Source organism: Puntigrus tetrazona, chromosome 13 (assembly GCF_018831695.1).
Source record: "Puntigrus tetrazona isolate hp1 chromosome 13, ASM1883169v1, whole genome shotgun sequence".
NCBI classification, from domain to species: domain Eukaryota; kingdom Metazoa; phylum Chordata; class Actinopteri; order Cypriniformes; family Cyprinidae; genus Puntigrus; species Puntigrus tetrazona.
This window is the reverse complement of record NC_056711.1, coordinates 24968040-24993171: the sequence shown is the minus strand read 5'-3', so window position 1 is coordinate 24993171 and position 25132 is coordinate 24968040. Positions and strand designations below refer to the sequence as shown.

The following is a 25132-nucleotide window of genomic DNA, read 5'->3' as shown; positions in this document are numbered from 1 at the left end:
TCTCCAGCTCAGCATTTCATAACTATTTATTTGTCTTTGAACAGCGCTGCATTTTAAGTCTTCATTTTCCATCAGCTCATTCTAAGTCTGAGCGGATCAGAGCCGCATCCACTATGAAACATTATTGTATTGATTAGTATAAATATGAAGATGCAGTTTTTAATAAAAGCTTGTGTGTGTGTGTGTGTTAGTGAGAGAGAGAAGGAGGCAGAAGAGTATTTATAGGTCCTCTGGTTCCTCTCGGTCTGATGTTTGTGTTGATGGATTGGGTGTTTTTTGGTCAGGTAGGCATTCAGGCCGCTCTCAGCAGGATCCCAATGTGTGCTGCATTGCAGTGAAAAGCAAAGAGCAGACATTAGAACTGTTTGTGTGTGAGAGAGAGTGTGTCTTGTTCCCTTGACAATAATACATCTTAATCAGGGCACACAGTGCTGCTCTTTGCCCCTTACCTTCTGGCTGATATACTTCCCTACTTATCATAGCAGAGTAGGGCACACATATTTCTATATATAGTGTTTACTGTACTTAAACATGCACAGTGAGTTAAAGACAAAACCAAACAAAATAGTGATGATATTTTTGAATAATTGTGAATAAATTATAATTATACCATAAATTACCTGATTCTTTTATGTTGAATGGACCAATCACTTTCTCATTCTCATAATATTCTAAACCTGTATGACTGCCTTTGATCTGTGGAACACAAAAGAAGATATTCTGAAAAAAAATAGCTGGTTTTGTCCATACAGTTAAAGTCACTGAAGACAAATAGGGTGAGTAAGGTTTTTGTTTTTTAGAAATGTATATTTTTATTCAGCAAGAATGCATTAAATCATGTAAAGAATAAAATAAAGAGTCCCACAAAAATATTAAGCAGTACAACTGTTTTAGCATCGATAAGAAATGTTTCTTGAGCACCATATCAGCATATTAAAATGAATAATGAAGGGACATGCATCACTGAAAACTGAAGAACAGATAGTCATACAGCTTTAGAAACTGGTTAAGTTACATTTAAACATTATGAATTCGATTTCTGGTTTCCTGACATGAGGCCTGTAAAATGAACAAATCAGTCAAAATAAGAAACAAATTAAAACCGTTTTACATAAAGAAGACTTTATTGTTTTTACATACATTTCTTAGTATAATATTTATAGATTCAATAATACCAGTACGTCAAAAATAATAATTATAGTTGTCATATATAAAAAACTAAGCCTTAAACTACTCTTTACTTTTTAAAAACATAAAGGTTTTATATATTAATATTTGTTCTGTTTCGTAATCTGTCAACAAAAATAAAAAAATCACAGGTTAATGAGCTTATCAAGTAACTTTTGCTGTTTTTAATACTGACGGCATACAGGAGAATCGATGGTTTGCAAGATGCATGTTACGTTCAGTGAGGGAACAAATATAAACTATGAAGTCCTCTCATATGACATGCAACAGTACCCGGTTTGTACTGTCGGCCAGAAGAGGTTCAATTAAATACCTGGTAAGACGAGAGGCATGATGGTCTATGTAGTCCAGCAGGATGACAAGTCTCTGAGTTTTACCTCTCAGTTATGGTCCGAAAAACAGAGAACGTGAGGGCAAGCTAGACAGGACTCTAACAGATCCGTTCCTTTTGAATCCACAGACAGACGGAGAAAAAAAAATCCATTTTATTGGTGAACAATAAAATGGGTTTGGCAATTTCACAAAGCATTGAAATGGTCAAGATATGTGAGCTTTGTGATTGGGCCGCTTGATTTCAGCAGCAGTGAGGGCAGAAACACCAGAGGCAAGAAGACTCGACACAATGGAAGCCTAAAGCGTCTGGCTACACAAGTCTCGGGTGCAGCAGCAGCAGCTTTCTATGTGCTTCTTTTACATCACACAACACTGCATCTACAAACAGGTCAGTAATGGGATATAAAGAGACAGGAGGGGTGTTTTAGGACACCTCCCACTTTGACTTTTCGACTTTAGCGACTGGATAGTTAAGTGTTTAACTACCATACTTTACACATGGCTCTAGTCATTAGTCAATCAACTGTTTTCACAAAGGTCCTAAGAAAGCCAGGCAGTGGTTGATATGACATAATGTCATAATCATTCAGATTTTCAGTTCAAATTTGATACTTTTGTGAGCCACTGACATTCGGTATTTCTCTTTTCCTCAAAACAGTTTAAGAAATGCCCTTGTTCTTCTACACATAAAACTGGTTTGGTAATAGGTATGTGCCTGTGTGTGCAAAATGCTGGCACACTGCAAAAAAAAAAAAAAAAAAATGAAAGAAAAGAATTATATTTTTGTCAAATAGTTTTCAGTCAAAAATACCTAGATTCCCTTTACATAAGCAAAATTGCATAAGACATGTTATTAGAGATTATAAATATATTGTTTTCTTACCGTCTCTTAAAGCAGGTTGTATAATATCTTATGCAATTTAGCATAAGTTATGTAGAATTTTCTATGTTATGTATATTTATACTTCTTTTGTTAGCATTGTATAATTTGCAGCATAAATTTCACACAATTTAGTGGCATAGTAAGTAGTAAAAGGTAATAAAAATGAAAAATAGTTTTTATTCTTAATGTTTTATGCAGTTTTGCTTCTTAATTAGTAAAGGATGTTTAGACTTTTTTTTACTGGAAAACCTCAAAAAAGTTTTTTTTTTTTTTTTTTTTTTTTTTTTACAGTGTGGGTTGATTGTGTGTTTTGTGGCAACTGTAAACAAAATGGGTAAAAAACCTTTCAGTTCCATTTCAATTTTTTTTTCTGCTTCCGTTCAAAGGAGGTAGGTCTATTTTGTTGGCAAAAGAGAGATGATTAAATCTCCCATTTGAGAAATCCTTTTGGCAATCATGTTATTTCCAGCTGTTTGAACCCTAAAGAATCCCTCCTCCAGGCCTTGGATTTGCAGGGCTGTAAGTTGTATTGGGAGACCAGCAGGAACCAGTGTGGTGAGGGAGGGGGACGAGAAACACTGGCTGCACAAACGTTTTTGTCCTTCACTCAGGCTTTTTCATTCTTGTCTTCCATTTCTGTCAGTGCAAGTTAAATGAAAGGAACGGGGATCCTTTTTCATAGCCCACTGAATCCAGTCAAGGCAATGGTCAGGAGGCATCAAAACTGTGGGGAGAGATTATGATTGAATACAAAACTTTTTATGTAAATATTAGTGCCAAACCTGTAGATTTCAGTCATTAATTCAGTTCATCACTGCTGAATAATATCAATTTGTCTAAAAAAAAGTACTGATCCCTAACATTTGTATGTTAGTGTACTACACAATTCTAACTGTAAACTAAGAAACTAATCACTAAGTGTATAACTGTATGAAATATCGTCAAACTGATCCACTTTTGAGCCATTTTGTGCATAAATAACATGCATGTGCACCGTACAGAACAGATGTGAGCCTTACCTGTCCCAAAGCTTGACACTTCTACAGGAGCTGGTGCAACAGCCAGCCGATATCAGAGCTGCGGAAGAAAAGAATATATTGAGTTTTCATTTTAGATGGTTCATTTAATATTGATGGTACTATTAGCAAAATAACAGCTCCTCTAATAACTATATATGAACATAGTGTTTTCCAGGCGACACTGAGGACCTCAGAAAAAATAGTGGGCTGACTCACTGACTGGGATAATGGTAATTATTCACTTGTTTATAGAGCAGCTAATTAACCCAAAGAGCTGTTTTACGCTTCCTTTTTGTGTAAAAGGCGTGAGGCACACTATAATTTATAGTTATGTCTTGTCCTTTCTTTTGTTCTGTTTGGTAAATGGGCAGCACCAAGACATTTATTGAAAATACAGTGCTTTAGTGTGGCGCATGAGGTTAGCACCACTGTCACAGCTCTCCACAATAAACCTGGCAGAATAAGATATTTTAAATGAATCTTTTTAGCCAGCTCACAAAAACGATTCATTAACAGATACTGAGTATCATATCAATATTCAGTACGACTGTAATGTTTATTAAAGCTTCGTTTGGTAGAATAAAATGTATGGGAAGTTCTTGTTCCAGATTTGCATCGAGTTCGGTTTTCCTATTTGTTTTGATGCATATTGAATGAGCACTGTTAAAGAAATTGCATATATATTTATGAAAATATAAAAGTATTTACATGTATATATTTATAATGATATAAATTATATTTAATACATAAACATATTTTTCTCAAATATATACATGCATGCATGTGTATTTGTATATAAATAATACATTGATTTTTACAGCACTATTTTTTATTTAGCGTTATATTATTCATGTAATATTTATATTTTATTTAGTATCACTTACATAAAAAAAAAAACATTTAGATAATAATTACACCACTAGTTAGATGTTAAATAAGCAAATTCTTACTTAAAAAGGACGCCAATGTGCTAAAACAATTGTTACTGAGAATTAAATATTGAATGCTTTGACAGCCCTAGGTTACTTTGATCAGTTGACCAAGGTTGTTTATTTGTTGCTATTGATATTGATTTAATATTGATGCAAAGGTTTCAGAGGCTGGTATCTTCCTGAAGCCAAGGTTTGATATTGATCCACTCTAAGCTTCAAGTCACTTTGAATAACAGCATTAGCTGGATACGTAGATGTATGCATATTGCCACGTAAATTGTGGATGGTTGCTTTTAGCCTTATTTTTGAATAATAAATAAGAACGTAAAATGGTCGTCTTAACAAGATAACATTCATGCTTTTGTCTGGTTGACACTGCTGTTTACAAGCACACACCAAGAGAGAGGATAAAAATAAAGGGGGAGAGAAAGAGAAAAGCCTGCTGTAATCCGTGTTACGTACTGTGTGATTGCACCAGCGGGAGGTGTGACCCTGAGTGTCTGCTGATGAAAAGTACCTTCTGTCTAAGTCAAGTGTCACTTCTGCAGCGACTCTGTAGTGGAAGGACTCTCTCTATGTCCCTCATGTGCTCATTCACACACACAAAGCTTTAAAGGGAAAGTTCAACCAAAAATAAAAACGTGGCCATCGTTCACTCACGCTCGTGTTGTTGCAAATGTGCACACATTTCTGAAGAATATGCTTAGTACGTTTCTGGTCCCCATCGACTTCCATACCGCGCAAGTCATTGGCTTTCAGCGACTGTTCGGTTACTCACATTCTTCAAAATATCTTCTTTTGTGTTCAAAGTGTGGACAAAGTAATTCGTACAGGTTCGGAACAACTCAAGCGCGAGTAGATGATGACCAAACTTGCAGGATCCTCGTGAACTACATATTCACATACAGACTATAGAAATAGGTTAAGAAGTGCTTCAGAGCCAAACCAAAAGCAATTTGTTTCTCTATTGATTTACTTTGCTTAAGGCCTATTACTATAATTCTTCACTTAAATCGAGAAGACCTGCATCCAGAGAGACACTGCACTTCACTCTCTTCTATCCATCCATTGTTCTAGTGTTATATCGTTCTGTCATACAATTGATTAATCATTCTATAGTTCATTTTAACTGTTGTTCTGTTATTCCATAAATCCATCCGTCCATCCTAATATTTTTATACCCAAGGACTGCAGCTAGATTTGTAGTCTTTGAATTATGATGGAAAATGAAAATAATACTGGTCTTTTACATATGTCCTTAAGCGTTTTTGCCATTGCAAAACACTTTTGAAATGCTCTAACATAACATTGAAATAAGGAAAATTTTAATTGCGAGCAGAATTTAATTTTCATTATTCGTTATTTGAAGGGGGAAAACATTATGTTTTGTATATCCACTTTGAAAAGGGGTGCTATAAAGCATTTTTTTTTGCTGGGTAGCCATAATCATGAATGCAAAATCATTTTCAAATCTGCAGTGAGAATCAATAAGTGTAATCACATCATGGAGCTAAAAAATACAGCTTTCAGTACAATATAAAAAAAATAAAGTTATATATACAGTATATATATTTTTTTCCTTTGTGATCATCTTCTAGAACTACAAACTGCTGAAATAAGTATGCATTTAGGAGCAATTCTAAAACAATTGAATTATTTTTCTGCAGAAAGATGCTGTTATGTGCCCAAATTATGCCTGAGTACTGAGTTGCAGTATACTGCTAGTCAAATACTCTCATTTGATGAAAATACCTTATCTATTTAAAGCCTAATAGTTTGCGGAACTCCATCAGTGTAAGGTAATAACATTTTAATGGAGCTGAGGGGAGCAGAACAGTGGTACAGGAGATGAATGAAGGTGCTTAAACCTCTGACCCGCTTCTGCACATGTTGCATTTGTCAATATCTTTAATAAACACTCCTGAGTTCAAACTGTCTCTGCCCTCTGCTGCTTCAAATGACTGCAATAAATTGTACACTCACCAACGCATAAACCTACTCTGAACTAAGACACACACACACACACACACACACACACACACACACACACACACTAATACTGGTAGAAATGTTTTATGGTGCAAATGTTATTTGAGAATGTAAAACATTATGTCTATAATAAGCGCAGTGGCTTAAAGCTGTTAAAGGTCTCGAGAAAGAAAAAAGTCCATAAAACATGTAAGCACTTACTTGAGTTCAAGTGTTTGGAGTAGAAACTTTTCCTGCAGGCAGCAATGAATTTTTTTTATTGACAGAGCTGCCTTTTTTTAGCTTGTTTGTGTTCTTGTTCTTCAATTAAGGCATTGAGATGTAAACATAAACTAAAATGTGTTCTCAGGCATGGCGCTTGCATATAAAATATATTTGCATTTCCTGAAGGAGATACTAGTAGTTCCAAGGCAGCATTTTTTTACAGGTTAGCATGGATTTAAAGCTTTGATTCTGCAAAACTTAAATGCCACATCAGAGCAGCCATTGTCACAATGTGTTTTCTGTCACACATCTGTGACATGAATCAAAAATATAGACGCAAATATATACAAAACAATAGCAATTCAGCATGCAAATTACAATGAAATAATAGTTATATATTTCCAAAATTATAAAGTTCCCAATATTGAATTTTCATCTTGACCTGGTGTCCTACGCAAAAGATTGCGTCCAGTGTAAACAGCATTACTGATTATAATGGAACCGAATTGCGTCTGCCTTTCTCTGATGTCATGCTGACATTTTGCCCTAAAACACTTTGACACGATGGCACTGTGTCGGATTGAACACCTGTGTCGGTGCTCTCCACCGACTGGGCTGACCAAAAGCATGATGGGAAATGACTGATGACAGCTTCATGCTCATTGGTTCAGACAACCATGATGCTGCGTTCTCATCTAAAATGCTTCTTTTTTAAATCTGATTTCATGCGAATTTCATATGTATTTAAATTATGCATGCATATTTTCAGTGCAATCTCTGTGTGAGATATTTTTGTTAGAATTTGCATTAAAATTTGTGTTTCATATGGAATTAAATAGCACTTTGGGTGTGTTGTTTATCATATTTTTATTCATATAAAAGCAACAGAACTGAAATTATATTGCATTTATTAGCAGCACAGTATACGAGTGAGAATAACCTCTAAACTTGTAGGCATCTATTCCACTCCGAGAGGGCAGAACTGTCCATCTTGACTGCGTTTATTTCACTCCTCCCCTCACTGCAGCCGCCTATTCGTGCCTCCATTTCAGACGAGGCTAGGCGCATCTCTAACAAGCCTACTGACTTCTATAGTATAGTATAGTATAGTATAGTATAGTATAGTATTGTATTTTTTGTGCCGCTCGCGTCCCGTGTATTCACGTTATAACATTGGACCTCCCTCACACTCCATCATACCATTATTGCGAAGATTTCACCAAGTTCTGGCGAGACCAGTTGCGTCTCACGAGGCATATTGGATCTCGCAAGATCTCGTGCTACGAGATCTCGTCACACCCCTAGTCATGTGGATCACTTCTGATGATCGCATTCTGACACTGATGGCAACCATATCAAGTCATGCCATATTTATCCAAATCTGTTCTGATGAAACTGAGTGTAATCACAACATTTTTCAACAAACCATTCCTTTAAGACCACTGTGGATTTACAAAACCATGTCTGAATATGAATTAGCTGCAGAAAACCAAAGAGAAGATAAAAGAGAGAACACAGAAATAAGAAGAATTCCAATACAATGGCTCCTTGTAGCAAAGTAATGAGCAGTGCGGTGTTGTTCTGAGAATGTATTGGAAGTGTGTGAGCAGCACTGCAGTAGAATCTTTATTAACATGGGAGGAGCAGGTGTGCTCCAGCAGGAGATGCAGACAGGACACTGATACTCACTTTCTCATTCTCTATGTGGCAGATTTTGTGCATCTATTGCATGGAAATGCGTATTAAAGTGATGAGGAGACAAGAGGCTGATTCAGTGATGTATGTTATCTCCTTCCTTTATAATCTATCCACGTCACCGACTCTGCTTCTTTCTCTATCTTCCTTTTTTGTTTTCCCCCACACCTCTGCTGTAATCAGTCAGTATAGGGCTTCCCTGCAGTCCTTCACAAGGTCAGCTGCTGGGCCTCTCATTAAACAGTCCCATCAGCCATCTCTCTAACTCTCTCATCATCTGCGCCGGTTCACACTGCAGTCCGGTCTTTCAGGTTAAAATGAGAACAGAATGAATATTCCTGTGAGAAGCAGTGTAGCAGACACAAATCAATACCTCTCAGTCTCTTAGAAAGAATGGCACATACTTGCTCCAGTTTCAGGCCGTCATGTATATATTTCCTCACATTTCCGTGTTCACAGCTAGAGGCTGTGATGGTGGCATGGTTTTTGTTCAGCATGCAAGAGAAACATTAACTGTAAACAATTTTTAAACATGAATTCTAATGACCACCATGAACACCAGTGACATAAGTTATATCAGGCAATGAATGCATTTTTTTTTAAATAATATTGTTGTCTCTTTGCTAATTAATATCTAACATAGTTTGTTCATTTCTTCAGTGTCATACGGGTTTAAGGCTTATGCTCTCTGCTGCCACAGAAAAGCCTAAACCTTTCAGATCAGTGTTTGGAAACAGAGTGGAGAGCATCAGAAAGGATAAAGTAGCCTTGTGAGTCAATAAGCATACAGGAACAATATTTTTCGCATCACTCCACTGGACCTTTGGCCTGTTTGTTAGTGGTTGAATGGAGAGATGATAAAACGGAAGTGAAAAGAGAAGCGACTGTCTTTGATGTCCTCTGAGCAGACACGCTATTCTGTTGTTCAAAGAACTCTCTCTCTCTTATAGACACACACACACACACACACACACACTGTAGCCACTTTTTTGTAGAGACCATTCAGCAATTACATGGAGACAGCTCAGACGATATGACTACTTCAGAATCTATCAACACACACACACTTAGTTCTCTGCATATTATGTGCAGTGTCGTTATCAGAGAGACACTGTAATCCAAAAAATAGCCCAAGGTGACTTTCGGGATACATTTATCAATATATTAAGGTCTGTCACTTGAATTCAAGAGGCCCAGGGCCAGATTTCATGGATGAAGGGCGACGAAACTTATAAAACACTTTTGATTCAGTTATCCCTAGTATATTTATATGTTTGAAGTGCACATTTAGGTTATTGATGCATTACAAAAAGTGCACATCAGCTACATCAGTGTGTATTAAACTACTGCATTTTAGTGATCTGATGTCTCAGGTTAGAAATTTGCTAATAATTACAGATTAATGTGATTCGCAGAGAATACTAATCCTTTTTATGGCTGCCATCTTTAAGTGTTACGTTCATTTCACATTTATTTAATTTGTACCCTCATTGTTATTTATATTTTTACAAACCATTAAAACGTTCAAAATCGTAGACCTGCCGCGTGTGTGGACAAGGGTGTTTTTTATTTCAGCTGCAACAGAAACAGTCAGGAGTTCAGAATGAGGTTTGAGGAGCACATAAATATTAATGCTTTAAACGCTCTAAAACAAAAACATAATGGGAGGGGATTGACTTCAAAGTGAAAAGCTAATGAGACGAGGAGGAATAGCCCGTTGGCCTACTTAACAGGACGTTCTGGGAGAAAACCTGTTCGCTATCTTAAACGCACCGTGCTCCCTGCTGCCCTTACGAGGAATGAATGACAATGAGCCACAGTTTCCCACCTCTGCCGGGATCCTCCGGTCAACCTATATTCCCCACTGGACAAGGTCAACCCTTAATGAGCTTCTTTGCAAATAAATCTGAAATCCGGACTCCGCTGATCTCACCGATTTCCTACAGGCAAAAGAGGACTATTTTTATAAGCACATCTGCGTGACTGTTTTTTAATATCGTGATGCCCTCCACACCGTGTTTGTGCCGTCATGGAGTACGAAACAATGGGAAGCCATCAAGGAAATCAGGTCAGTTAAGAGATTAAATCACTATTTGAAAAAATACAGGGAGCTCAAATAGTTTACGCAATGTACTTTCCCACAGGGTAAATTATACAATAATCACTGTTCAGAGTGAAGACAGCCTGTCTCTGGAGCACACAGGAACACACTCTCCTAACAAGCACAGGAGAGAGTCTTCCCTGAGGAGAACCTTTTCTTATAGGTGTACAAAGGCCTTATTGCACACGAGATAATGCATAGAATTCCCCTTTAGATGGCAAACCGTTTAAAATTGAGGTTTAAATGGTGAAAAGCGAGTCTCTTAATAAGAGACCAAACATATATTCTGTCATATACTGGTGGAGGGTGGGCCGCTCTACTGACCCAGCTTCTAGAAGCACTTTCCCTGAAGCGCCAGTGTTCATCCCAAAACACAGCAGGGCTTCAAATTTTCCATAAATGCTATGTGTGTCCCCAATAGAGCTTAAGCACATACTGTACTTTAAAAAATGACACCTCACATAACCGAAAACCTTTTCGTCATTTGAGACCATCTGCACAAACTAAAAACACACAGAACGATGACATCTTTCTCCGTGCATGTTCAAGTGCTACATTTTCGCAATGGCTTTTATGGTAATTTAGAAATTAAGTGGAAGCAATTTCAAAGAAAAAAAAAAGAAGATGTTTAGGGCTTTTGGGGGGAGAATTTTGAAAGTGTGCTTGCTAAATCTTATCAGTTAAGAAAAGATGGATAACTGTAATATTAAGGCACAATCCCATTTCTACCTTTTAGTCCTTCCCCTTGTTTGCACGTTCAGGTGAAGGGGTGTCTCGACTCTCTTTTACTTGGAGGGACAGGGGCGAGATCACAAAATGCATTAAATGTAAGCATTAGTGACATAAAGATTTTAATGAATAGCATTTGTTATGTTATATTCAATCGTGTTCAAACTGCAGTTATTCAAAGAAACGTTTGCAAAAAAATTGCTAAGGTTTGCTAACATTAAACCTGACTGACTGATATGCCACAACATATCTTCATGTTTTATCAGGGCGATTACCACCATAGACACCCGCTAAACCCTTTTCTCAAACATCGCTGCTCCGAGAAAGTTGTAATTATTGAATGCTTCAGTCACCAGTTTAATTCACCCTTCACTACACTAAAGTTTTTCAGGCAGCACTTCATCCGAAAAGAGCAGATTAACGTTGATGGACTTGAAATTGAACTGAGATCTTTTCGCAAGATACTTTCAGATGTTCATTCATGTTTATTTCATGCTATAACTAGTAAATATGAAAAGATGATTGGTTCACGTGTCGCTTGATGTGAAATGCTGCAGTGATCTGTCACAAAATGGTATTTATTGTTTGATTTTCTTAAAACACAACATTTGAAAACTGAGACTTTGTTTCATACCAAACGTAACCTGTTCTGTCTTGTCTGTTGGTGTGCTGTCATGCAGTGTAAATTTCACTGTGCGAGGACATATGGCATGGCTTGTCGCACATAGCAGCAGTTCCTACAGGGAGTGGGTTTTTGCAGTGGGTCTATGTGTGAAATATTTGTATTCAACAAATATAACGACAGCAACAAGGGAGTAAGTATGCATTAATTATACATTTATTACGCACAGAGACATTTTGCCTTTGTGTGTGCATTACGGTGAGAGTGACAGAGGAAGGGATATGAGCGGCTTGTTGTGACCCTTGGTGTTCTGGCGTATCTGTTTTAACTTAAAGACCTAAAGGTTGTGTGACTGACGTGTGCCTCTGGATTCAGCTGTACAGATGACATCATGCCCTCCCTGTGACGACTCTGTGAGTAGCTTCCACACACATCCCTGTCAGCCCTATAAATAAACACAAACAGCTTGAGTTTTCTCTTGCCTCAGAGAAATTAGCCTTTTTCCAACTCACATGTAAAATGAGCAGGATGTCCAAATTTACAGTATTCGGGAAACAATACATGGATGACTAACTACATCTGCTGTGAGTGTTCAAATAGAAGTTTGCTGGTCTGATCAATGGCTTTTGGATGGGTTTTCTCACATTTTCGAACCAAAAGCTGAATTACTTGTGGTTAAATTGTATTTTCATCGTATTTGTTGCTTATTTCTCAACAATATGTCACAGCATGGACAAGTGCAGTGACATGCGCTGTATAAATTTTCATATTATAGAACAAATTAAACTACAAGCATCAATGTTGTAGTTTGCCTACGTCATCGGTTTAAGAGTTACAAAAAGGTGATTAAGGTGAGCTGCACTAAAACTGTGCATGTATGTATTAATTATATATGAGTCACATTTAAAAACATGCCTCTGAAATGTAGTGGTTTTCAAAACTGTCCTGAAGCCAAACTGTCGCTCTCATCTAACACACCAGATTCGACTTGTCAGCTCATTACAGACTTAAAGGCCTGAAGCATGCCAAAAAAGGTAAAGAGTTGTGAGAAAATATGGTGCGTGTCAGAGCTGCATCATGTTCAGCAGAGGGAGCTATTAAAGCAGCCAAAAAAAAGCTAATAAGCCCAGCTGTTGTGATGTCTATTTATTAAAGAACAAAAGAAATGAAGAAAAGAATCAAATCAATAACTTTTGTAGCTTTTAGGGGTCTTCTATATTTAATAAAAAATTTTGTGTTTGATAACTTTACTCAATTTCTGAATATTTCCTACTTGCTGAAAAGCACAGGTTGCTAAATCTGATATTTATCACAATAGGTTTATGTGAAGATTGATTAAATTAGAATTAGATTGAAGATTGATTCATTCGAAGTCGTACATTTTTAAAAGTCTGATAAAAGGAAAAAAGGAAAAGCTCTCAGTTATGCTGAAATGATGAATGGCTATAGCTAATGATTAAATATCAGGGGGGAAAAGTCATAGACAAATCCATGGAGACATCAGAAGTATTGGTATCAGTAATATTCTCCGTTAGTCATAAAAATCAATATTAAAATTAATGTTGTTCGTTACATTAATTAAAAGATTAAATGTAAAATTATTGCAATATTAAAATATATTTTTAAAATTTTTAAACTTTAATATTAGGTGTGATTAATTGCAATTTTTAGAAAGAATGTGATTATGTTGTGCACATAAGTTATCAACGATTAGGAAGTAAGTTCTAATTTTAATTTAGTACATATTCTGAAATTGTATGAATTTATACATCCTTGTTCGCCTGCTGCCTCCTAAAGTTCAATAAATCTAGTGATTGATAGATTTGCAAAGTATAGTCAGCAACATAGTGCAATAATCAGCATAATAATACATAGCAAAATTGTGTAAAATAATCTAAACAATTTTTCCAGATTTTTCAGAATCGAATGAAGTATAACTTCAATTTTTCTTTTGTCATCAGCCATATTGGATCTTTTATTCTCCTGTACACGCATCGTAGTGCATTGTGGGATTCCACTGATGACGCCTTTATAATGCAGCATCTGTATAGGCACCTCACTAGGTTTTGAAATTGAGTCTAAATTACCCTTCAATACTTCTCACACAGCACTGTTTTGTATGTATATTTCCATCCATCCATCTTTTACTCTGGTTCTGAAGATTGTAATTCCCTGATATGATGAAATATTTATGAGCATAAATTGAAAAAGGGGTCATTTAGTGTGGCTGTATTTTCCAAACTCCGTCAGCACATTATGAATTTCAAAATGCATGTCAGGTCATGCATTCAGATGATTTATAAAGAGCGCAATAGCACTGTTTATGCTGAAGGGAGTCCATAAATACCCACAGTTAGCTGCCTGCACACTGCCCTCCTCCCACTGAGAGCACTGCATGGTTTGAGGGTCCTCCCTAAGTATTACCTCTCTCATCTGCATAGAAATTTCATTAATTTTAATGGCCTAACCAATTACCTGGCTCTGTTGCCCAATTTCGTTCCGTCTAAGGCTTCTTTTATCTGTGTGTAGATGGGGAGATGGAAAGCGAGGGTCTGCCTCTGAGTTAGCCAGTCTCTTCCAGCCTCCATTGCTTCTATTACTGTTAACTGCATGTGTGTGCACTTATGTAAATAGCTGTCCACTCGAAAAAGTAGTTGAATCAGTGATTGATTTCATCTGAGTGGGTTTTCAAAGTATAGACATGCCACACTGCAGTGTGCCAGGAGGAGAAGGAAAAAAGAAAATACAGTATACTAATATTGCACTTATAATGCAAGATGGTTGCGTAATATGACTCACAAGCTGAGGTAGACTGCTGCTTGTGCGTCACAATCAGCACAGAGACCTTAAATAAAACGGAAAGACTTTCGGTTCAGTATTTTATTACACTAAAACCACGCACGGGCCTCATTGCTGTGATATATAAGTATGAATGTATGAAACTATATAGAAATAAACAAAGGTTTAGCACAAGAGCTAAGATGCTCTTTTTTCCACATTGAAAGCATGCAAAACATGCTGCTTTCTGAAGCTGATACATGAGTGTCCTACAGTCTTTTTCTGCCTATGCCTAGAAATGTGACCTGGCTGCACGAGCCAAGAGCAAAAGTGCAGTGCTTTCACCATGAAAAAGAGTTTCACCTCACTAACTGTCCCGCTGCCTCTCTGTTTCTCTCTCTCAGTCCATCTCTCACTCTTCACTTGTATAGCACAGCAGTCTATTCCTATCCCTATACCACAGCACACAAAATCTCCAGTCAGCAATAAACATAAACATGCATACTAAAACACATGCTAGATCACTGGAATAACGTCCATATATTTCTCGAACTGACAGTGGCTAACTTCTTAAAAATACAGCGTGTGCTTGCCATCTTAAACTGATTGGACTATGCAGTCTTCCACGTTTTGTTTAACACTGATATTCAAAAGTAGGTCTGTATTCAGAAAGAATGCATTTTTTCAATATAAGTCATAAATACTTTTTTTTTAAAGGGCTTACATTCTGTTTTCTTTCACATAACAGCTCTGGATAGTGACTAGCACAGCTGAATTAATGCACACTCTTACCTGGGCTTAAGCCCAGATCCCGGGGCTGAGTAAAGGCCCAGTGTAGTTGAAGATACGTATGACATATTAAAACTGATTACCAGAATTTACAATGTGTTACTATGTTTTCGCTGTTATCGCTTAGCTTTGAGTGTGTGGCTCTGAGAAGATGGGGATTTGTGAAGCTGACCACTGAACGCTCTTTCCTGAACGTACTATTGTCACAGCTCCTGACCATCAGTGTGAGGAAAGAGCTGCAGACACAGTGACACAGCCAGATACAATGAATGAGATTTAATGAGAGCAGAGTGGAACGGAGCTAATATACATCTACACACATAGTGGATATTCAGCATGTAAATTATTATGGACCTTATTGTCTTGTACCTAGAGTATGTATGCTAACACTGAAAACTGGAAAGAGTCTATCTGTAAGCAGGTCATCGTGTATAATGCAGTTGTAGGTTGACAGTAGTTAGTCTATCCTAGCTTGCTAATATCATCCTACTAATGTTTATTTTATATCTTATGGCCTCCTGGCCTCATCCTTCTGAGCAATTCACAGGGGAAGATCATTTCTTTCTCTATTTCTTTTTAAACTGGTAGAGCTTAGCAAAAACAATGTATTGGGTTTGGTTCCAATGGAATGCATGGGCTGATAAAAAAAGTTTTGTCAAGTTTTGAGATTCAGTATGATTTTCAAATGTTTTTGAAAGATATCTTTCATGCTTATGTAGCGGTATTTATAGTTGTATTGTTAAACATTACTACAATCTAAATTAAATGTTTTCAGTTTTCATATATTTTCCAATTATGTTCTCAGCAGATGAATTTGAAGCTGTATTTTTAGCAGCCATTAACCCGGTCTTCATGGTCACATGAAATCACTCTAATATGCTGATTTATTGCTCAGGAAACATTTGTTATTTAATTGTATTGTTATCAATTTTACAAGCAGTTGTAGCGTTTAACATTTTGTAAACTGTGATATTTTTTACGATTATTTGGATTACATTTTTTTTATGTTCAACTCCAATAAAATCATCAAGACACTATAATGTCAGAAAAAAATTAAATTCAGGGTTAACTATTAAACCATTACCCTTTTAAACTGAAATACAAATACTTGAACAACTAATTCACCACAAAGCCGGGCCACTAGTACATACTTGTCACTGGCAAAGGTCAACACACTTTCATAAAGATGTGCGCAAACACCTTCTCGTTAACTGGACATTGATTTTTCCTAGAATTCAATCCTATTTTCTCAGAATTTCCAATGAAAGTTAACCTCTTAATGTCCGTATATATTTTTCTTCTGCTTCTATAGAACAAACATAATGTTACGTTAAATGTGGCCCTTCAGGCTGCTGTATGAGCCCTTGAAAGAGATCTGTAGACTCAGCTTATGTTCCCTCTTTCTGAGGTAGCAATCAATGCTTTCTACGCCTTGAGCCAGCAGGAAGATAAACAGGGGTTCTAGATAGAGAGCAGGCTGGCTCTGGCCCTCTCAGCATGAATTCCTAATATCTTACATAATCTCACCAAGTCGCTGGACAGCACAGAGGCTAGTATTGGTAGAGATGGCACTGGGTTTCATTAGGAACACAAGGCTTTTGTTGGCACACTTGAACATCTTCCAGGGAACTGGAGAGATCAAGGGCTAAATATTAGATGAATAATATATATTATTTTCACAGAGATTAATTAAGCTATCACTGTAAAATATGGGCCAGCAGCCAATAATTGGGGTTGACAAAGCATCCTGAACAAAGACACTGACTGTCTTATACAGTCTTTGTCTCTTATAGAGGCCTCTGTTAGGATAACAACAAAGCAGTAAGCATGCATACATGACCACATTGAGTTTAGATTTCATTACTGCTTTATACTTGTTCTACATGGTTTATAATTTAATTATGAGAAGGCAGCTTATTTTTTCCTTTCAGATCTCAAGATTAATGCAGTAGTTTGCTTATTCTTGGGGGAAATGGACAAAAAGAAAGTCTGAAGGACACTGTGGAAGTGAAAAATACTCTGCTGATGAAAAAAATGTCCAAATGATTAATCCAGCAGCAAATACCAAACTATTAGAAACTGAGATTTTTTTTAAACCGTAGGAGGTGTATGCAGGCTCTGTGGACTGCAGTTTATGAAAAGGAGTGATTCAACACTCATTTTAGTTTAATTTATGTATTTGCACACACATTTATTCAAAGTGAGCTACTTTATCGTATAATTCAATGTATACATTTTAGTTTATGCACTTCTTTGAAATGAAATCCATGAACTTACTGTAGCATTGTTAGTGTTATGTTCTGCTTTTTGAGTTGTTTCCTGTGAACATATACATATACTTTATATATATATATATATATATATATATATATATATATATATATATATATATATATATATATATATATATATATATATATATATATATGAGAACAATCCATGTCAAATCAGGCTGTTGCTAGGGCTGATTTAAGAATGATTGATTCTAATATTTTCACAATTTTTGACCCTTTGAATTATTCATTACTTCTAGGTCAAGGGGTATGATATTTCAAGCATTACGGTTGCATACAAATTAGCAGATGCATACACAAACTTGTTAACCTTTCACATCAGTGGAAAAATTTCATTTTCAACTGGTTCAGAGACTCCTCCTTAGGGTAAAAATACACAGATATTTCAGTGAGCCTTTTATCATTGTGTACCCATTAATAAGCAGTAATTGAAAGTTTAACACCACCTACAGAGCTTTTCTATGAACTAAAATGATGTAGTGGTCAATGCTTCATTTTTCTCATACTAAATTCCTTTCCACTGTCTATTCCGCATATCTAGAATTCAATGTTTCTCCTCTTCGTTGCAGTAGCAGAAAGCCTAAATCAATTGCTCACTTGTGCGCTAATGAGAGATCAATAAACACTGTAGCTCTTCACTTCCACGAGTCTGTTCACCTATTTTCCCCAGAAACCATCTCATCAGCTTCGTTTTCTACGCCGCATGTAGCACATCGAAATTACTGCGTGCCAAAGTCCGCATGACAACGAATAGATTATGGAATTAGCAACCACACACGGCGATCACAGGGGGGCTAAATTGCTGTCTGTTTAGGACACAGCTTAGCAGGATTAGAATTTTTCATTAAACCATAAAACAAGCAGTCAGTCATTAATTATGGCTGAGCATTCAAGATCAGTCATTGGCCAGGTCGCAAAGAGCTGAGTAGATTTAATTTAGTACCAGGCTTCTGAGAACTGTTTCCTAACTGTTACACAACCCCTGGCTCCCCAGCAAGAGAGCAAAAAACAGCCGTCTGATGCCAGCCGCGATCGCCAGGGCCTTTATCTCTTGAGAAATGAAAGGAAAAAAAATTAAATTCCACTTAAATGTCAAGGCAAGCAATTAGATATGTATTCCACAGATTGCAAATTAAATTACTGCGAAGGGCCAAAGCCTTGTACCACCACATCAGCCTGGAACTACGACGAAAGCCCACAAAGCGTGAAGCGTGAACAGCCAGCAGTGCTTGTTCTGTGTCACATTACCAATGCAAATGCAGCTGAGCTACAGCATTATTTATTATTTACACACACATTGACGGATTGTCTGATTGATGGACGGTATGATTTCTCAACATTGGGCCCTGAGGAGCATTTACTGTAGGTGGAGACCCCATTTAAAGCTGTTGAGCTTTATTTAGAGAGAGTTCGGTCAAGGTCAAAGACAAGGTCTTCTGAGGATCGAGGTGGGACATTTTAGAGTGCACTTTATTGTTTTGACTCTTTAAGCTTAAAGGGATCAAATTTGATGTTTATCTGTTTACCGTCAGTGCATCCAAGATGATGTTGACTTCAGTGGAACACAAACAAAGACTTTTTAACTCTTAGTCTGTCAGTCATATAATGCAAATGGCAACACAATGCTCCACACCTCAGAGTAAAAAAAAAAACATACACAGACAAAACCAAATAAAACTGCTGACGATACACTGAGGTGTTAAGACACCTGAACAAAACGATCGGTCTGTATTAAAATCGAAGCAGTATTTATAGAATATTTTCCTCTTAATACACCACAATCTCTGACTGTCCTGAACTCCCTGACAACATCTAAAGCACAGAGATCTATAGATGCCTCATTAGTGACTGTTTTTATGGGCCACAATTCACAATGAACTATATCTATGTGTATATATCTATGTGGCAGAGTACATTGACGCGTCAAGTGGCAGATGTTAAGAAGTAAACAATTATAAAAATACTGTTCAGTTTTTTGGACAGACATCTCAATGTATCGTCACAAGCCATAGGGTTTAATTTAGTTTTATCTTTTGACTCTCAGAGCTTTGGAACTTTAGCCATTGACCATTATATGAATGATAGACTGCTACAGTTTGAGTTAAAAATCTGTGTTTGTGTTCTACTGAAGAAACACAGTCACCTACATCTTAGATGCCCTGGGGGTAAGCAGATAAACATCAAATTTATATTTATATCCCTTCATTCATCCCTTTGATAAACTGCATAGAAAAGACGCACCTTGAGCAGAAAGTGCTCAGAAAACAAACCTGAATAAACAGCTTACCCAGAAATGAGAATTCTGTAATCATTTATTGTGTGAACCCAAACCTGACTTTCTTCAGTGGAAAAACATTTTTCTTTATATTCAGTGAAAGTCATAAATGTTTTGGCTGGCACAAGTGTGAGTCAATGTTGATAGACCTTTTTCATTTTGGAGTAAACTAACCTTTAAACCTTGTTCATAAATTTCCCTGAACATAAAGGAACTTCTGTAATCCAATTAAGTTAAGCAATTATGGCTCTTGTGAGATATAGTTCTTATGAGAATTTATTAATTGTTAAGTAACTGTCAAATTGCCCCAAATAAAGTTCTAAGTTTTTAAATTTATGAACATCTTTAAAAGCAGATAACATTTGAAGTCCTTCACAGAAAACTTAAAAGTTTCTTTTTAAACCCTTAAATCAGACTGCTTGCAGCTGTTATTTTCCTGATATAAGTTTATTATGCCTAGTAATCAAAAAATCAAAAGGGAAATAACATTCCCTCTGCTTTCATCACAACTCTTGACAGAATGACAAACCATATGAAGAGTTTCCTTAGTAAATCTGGAAAAACTAACTGTGGGTTTGAATTGCACTAGGAGAAATAAATTGTTTTTTAAACATTAAAAACCTCTTTTAGGCCTACAGAGAACCTCTCTCTACATAATAAAATACTGAACACCTTATGTAGACTATAGAGCAGCTGATTTGGGCCAAGGCAAAAAACATCAGCGTTGCTATGGATTGCAGGACACACCCCAGGAAGGGAGGAGAAAAAGAGAAATCCGACTGTCAAAACCTTCTTAAGGGATAATCCAGGCTGGCTGGCCACGGCCAACAGGGATAAACCGTAATTCCCTGCTCAGAATGTGAGCATGTGGTTCCATGAAAAGTGTAAGTTATTTTTTTAACCGATTAACCAAAAATATATATTTTTTAAGTGTGTATTTATGACTAATTAGACACACTGGGGATTGTTAGTCTCTGCTGAAATGCAAGTTCCCGGGGATCTGGAGCAGTAAGCAGATTGAAAAGAGAGGACATGCACCAACCCAAAGCATCAGTGGAAAAATTTAATTGGATCTGCACTATTAGGAAAAGACAGTTTTAGTCTGTGGAAATAATGAAAGAACACAAATGTGTATCTCAAGAAAAGGGAATGATTGTAAGAAAAAGAAAGAGAACAATAGCTTATTCTCTAATTGTTTGCTAGTGTCAAAAGACATAAATCAGCAGCAGGATGGATCTCCGTACAGGCTGTCTGGTACCAAACTTGTACACAAGGCCTTTGTGCACTCAAAGAAGAAACAAACCACAGGACATAAGATAAAAGTAGCTTCTAAATCAACCATTCATCTGCCAGAAAGGATATTTTGAGTAACTCTACCATTTCGTCATATTGTTTATGTACAATCTATAAATCAAAACATCACATTTGAAACCATCCTTCATCAGAATAGCCGAACTTATTTCTAGTTTGAGATCTGCAGAGCATCCATTTAGGTCAGTGAACCCAGGTGTTAATTAGCAGCTGTTATTTTCCTATTAAATGCAGTGCAAGGTAAACAGCACTCAGCTTCAGGAAGAATCCCACAGCCTTGGCAAGCCACACAACTCAGCACTTTTCTCCTCCAAGTAATCATTAGCACAATATAGTTGGAGAGAATGCTACACATGAGGAGGAGAGTCTGATATTTCCTCCCTTTTGTTCTGCTCACATTCACGTGGTTTGTCCTCCAATAATGTTCACTGCAGCTTTTCTGATATGTCAGCATCTGTTCACAAAGCTATGAAGTATCTTTTCAAGGCAAATTCATTTTTAATTTATAAATCACACCAAGAGGATACACGCCATTTTTTTCTTTAATCCAGTAAAGTGTAATTTTGACTGGATACAATAATTTAAGATTAGGTAGCTCAAACAGCAGCACCAAAGCCATTTGTTTGAACTACAAGAAACTATAAGCAAGATGGCCAAGTTTATGCTACAGAAATTAACAAACATGACAAGACCCAGCTGAGATCTGTACTAGCACACTGTAGTGTGTGTGTGAAAGTTTTTTAACCACTGCTGAAGTGTTTATGAGCCTTATGCTGGATGTATGGGGTAAATGAAGTTTACTGTAGGAGTTGAACCTATTCTGGGTGTTGTGTGCATAAGTAAATTATATATCTGTATGTAAGTGGGTTGCAGCATTCATCATATGTGCCAAGGTGGCCGCTTTTACAACTGAAATGAAAATCCAATTTAAATCCTATATTTAAAATGAGACAGCCAGCAGAATGCAGAATTGCAATTTAATTTGAATAAATTTGAATTCAAGTATTTGACATTTAATGTAACTTTTATTATTTATTTATGATAGAAAGGCTAAGTATTGAAATAAGGAAATCTTTTTTTCAGACGTTCTTTAGGAATTTGTAGGAACATAAGAAAAGCTCCTTCTTAAGTGCTGCTGACTCATACTTTGCCACTCCACTCACCTGCATGCATATGGCAAATACAATGGTGTCCACTCCTGGTCCTCCTGGGCAGCACTGTCTTCTGGCTTTTGTTGGGCCTCTGAGCTTTTTGGTCTTTCATTGATTGATTACAGTCAGCTGGGTTCCAGAGCATAAAAAATGGCTTCTGAGGCACAGGTACAGAGGCTGATTGATAGGAGGCAGCTAAAGCCTTCTAAAATCATGGCCCAAGAGGACCAAGACTGGACACCACCGACCTTTACCACAGATGAGATGTTCTGCTCTAGCCAGACACTAAAGCCTCTGCTCTATCTGGCCATTGCCTCTCCTGAACTGAGCAAAGCAAAACTAAACTAAATGCAGATCATGGCTGGCTGAATGGGAGGGTTTAGTGCCTGGCTGGGGATTGGGGCTTTGCTGGCTGAAGGATGACCATCCTCTGCATGTGGTGTACTCAAATGGGACTCCGTATATCTCATTGTGGGTGCTACAGCAGGCTCCAATCGGACCCACCGTTCATACCGCTATAGATGCTCCGGTGATGAGGGGACATCTCCTCTACGCCCGGCCTCTTCTGTGCCACCTCTCTGCCAGGGCTTCCAAACTTGCCATGCTGATGTCTCAACAACTCTGGACTCCCAGATATGACACGACTCTTCTGTAGGTGCTCCGGTGTCCCTGATAGAACCTGCTTGGGCTCTGGACTCCCACACACACTCCCCATGCTACCCCTGTGCTTCTGGAAAAGATCCGGGCTGCCAGGCGGCTGAGAAGACACCAGTACGTGTTTTGAGAACTGCTCTGGACTGCCTCGCTTGCCAAGTTTCTCTGGACTGAGACCCCTCAGACTTTTATGGTCCGGACTGGAGAAGGACCCGCAGCGAGACCGGCACACCTGGGGAAAGGTATGTGCTGCATACTCCTGGCTAGTGCTATGTCTTCGGCTTGCTTGTTCAAGACCCTTTGACTCCTCCCCTGAGCCTGGCTTATGTAGGTGGTCAGGACTGCCTCCAACCGGGCCACCCAACAGCTGCTGCTTATGTGTGAGATGGTCAGGGCTGTCGGTGCTGCCCGCGCTGGAGGTACTGCTCCCGTCACCCACATCCCTTAGTAGGCCAGGCCCAGGGCCACTAGCGTGAGACAGGCTGCTCTGACTATCAATTGAACTCCTGCAGCCAGCTGGTCCCCCGGTAACTGTTGACCCACCGGTACCTCCAGGGCCCTTCTCCTCATCCAACATGAGGCACAGCTCTCTCAGTTCAAGGTTCTCCCTTACCACTTCCTCCTGCCTCTGCTCCAGCTCTTTTAGCTTCTGCAGGTAAAGCGTCACCTCCTTACGCATGATCCCTGCGCTGTAGCGGCCCAAGCGCTGCCATTCCCTCGACACCTTTTTCCCTTTCTGCCGGTCGTCATCCAGAAAACAGCAGAGGTCCCGCAGCTCCTGGTTGTCTTCTTGCAGCTTCTGATTCACCTCCTGGAACAATCAAATCTATGACTCAACACTGATGTCTAAGCACAGCCAGTTTGACTGATGAAAGTGAAGTTAAACAAATGCTGGCATCAGTGCTGCACAACATAAAAAGCAGAGACAGCACAGGTTCCAGTTTTCAAGTTTTTTTATATATATATATATATATATATATATATATATATATATATATATATATATATATATATATATATATATATATATATAATAAATTAACATTTGAATTTTGAATATTAATTCAATATATAATGGTTGTAACTTGACTTGTCAGGTTCTACTATACATCTGGCTACAAACAATTATTTTATTAGATTTTTTCCCCATAAGACAAATGTTGCCATGTACTGTTCTATGACAAAATGGCATTTAAAATCGCCCTGGGGACCTTTAGCCCCATTTTACCTCATCATGAGCTATATGTGCCAAGAGCTACACATTAGAAAATGTGGACATGATAAGAAAAACTATATAAAGGCCTGTTTTGTTGAAAAGCTTTAACTTCTGCTTCTGTCAAGGCCATTGGACGATTCTAAAAATATATAAATAAAAAATATATAATTGTCTTTTGCTTGTTTGGAACCAAAAACGATGTGGTATTTATAATCAAAAGTGAACTAAGTGAAGAAGGGTTTATCCAGTCGTTATTCTATTTCGCCCACACCCTTTCACCTGAACACAGGCTCGCCTTACCTTCAGCCCCCGTATTTCATTGAGATGCTGCTGAAGCCTGCGGTTCACCTCTCGGATGAGATTGCTGTGGTCCACTATGACGCTCATCTTCTCAGCTTCGGCTCTGCGGAGCCGGCGAACCAGCTCCTCCTTACTCCATTTCAGAAGATCTTCGTCCGTAAGTTTGGAGAGGTCCTCTGAGGGACCTTCTGCGCTCTTGGATATGCTCGACTGCAGCTGAGGCTGGGTGGGCTTTTCCATTCTCCCGAGCAACTTACCGAAGTGCTAGGCTGTAATACAAATCGCCGACAAGCCGGTCAAATCCTTCGTTCGCACTTTCCCCGCAAATTCCCTCTTGTTAGGATCGAATTTTTGAGACTGCCATTTTAACGATAACTGTTCTGTCCATGCTGTCCCCTCTGAAGGTAGGGATGCAGCCCTAGTGTACCGGCGAATACTTCTCCTCCTTATGCACTTGCTGTACGGGTGGACCCTCTGTCTCTACGGCAGAGACTCGGTGTGTTTCCATCTGTCCGTCAGCATCCTGTCCAGCTCAGTGCGGTGCTGATCCCGCGCATGAAGAAGGCGCACGGCTGCTCGCTTCAGTGCGCAGGGTGCGTGACAGCAGCCTCTCAAATTGCTCGACTGGCTGAGTTGTGATTTTTCCCTCTCCCCTCTCTCTTTCGCTCT

General features: G+C 38.0%; 1 protein-coding gene across 4 annotated transcripts; it reads right to left on the bottom strand.

Moving 5' to 3' along the window:
• Positions 1-826: 826 nt before the first annotated feature.
• Positions 827-25132, bottom strand: ccdc85a (coiled-coil domain containing 85A). Of its 4 annotated transcripts, none has more exons than XR_006252395.1 (4): positions 24464-25132; positions 22306-23758; positions 3424-3481; positions 827-3128 (listed from the first exon to the last, which is right to left on the bottom strand). XR_006252395.1 is itself a non-coding variant. In XM_043255974.1 (4 exons), exons 1-4 carry the CDS (start codon positions 24701-24703, stop codon positions 3113-3115), a joined length of 1275 nt encoding a protein of 424 aa, XP_043111909.1. In that variant the 5' UTR covers positions 24704-25131; the 3' UTR covers positions 827-3112. The 4 variants fall into 4 exon arrangements, 2 of the variants coding, with proteins under 2 accessions (XP_043111909.1, XP_043111910.1); XM_043255974.1 differs by having other exon boundaries at positions 22798-23758; positions 24464-25131; XM_043255975.1 differs by having other exon boundaries at positions 22807-23758; positions 24464-25131.

Bases quoted from the DNA above. Each gene is read 5' to 3' on its own strand.
- ccdc85a (XM_043255974.1), bottom strand. From the start codon at position 24,703: ATGGAAAAGCCCACCCAGCCTCAGCTGCAGTCGAGCATATCCAAGAGC. The intron at 23,759-24,463 runs GTAAGGCGAGCC...TGATTGTTCCAG, and splicing joins ATGAAATACGGGGGCTGAAG to GAGGTGAATCAGAAGCTGCA. The intron at 3,482-22,797 runs GTGGGTCCGATT...TTTCTTCCGCAG, and splicing joins CATCTATAGCGGTATGAACG to CTCTGATATCGGCTGGCTGT.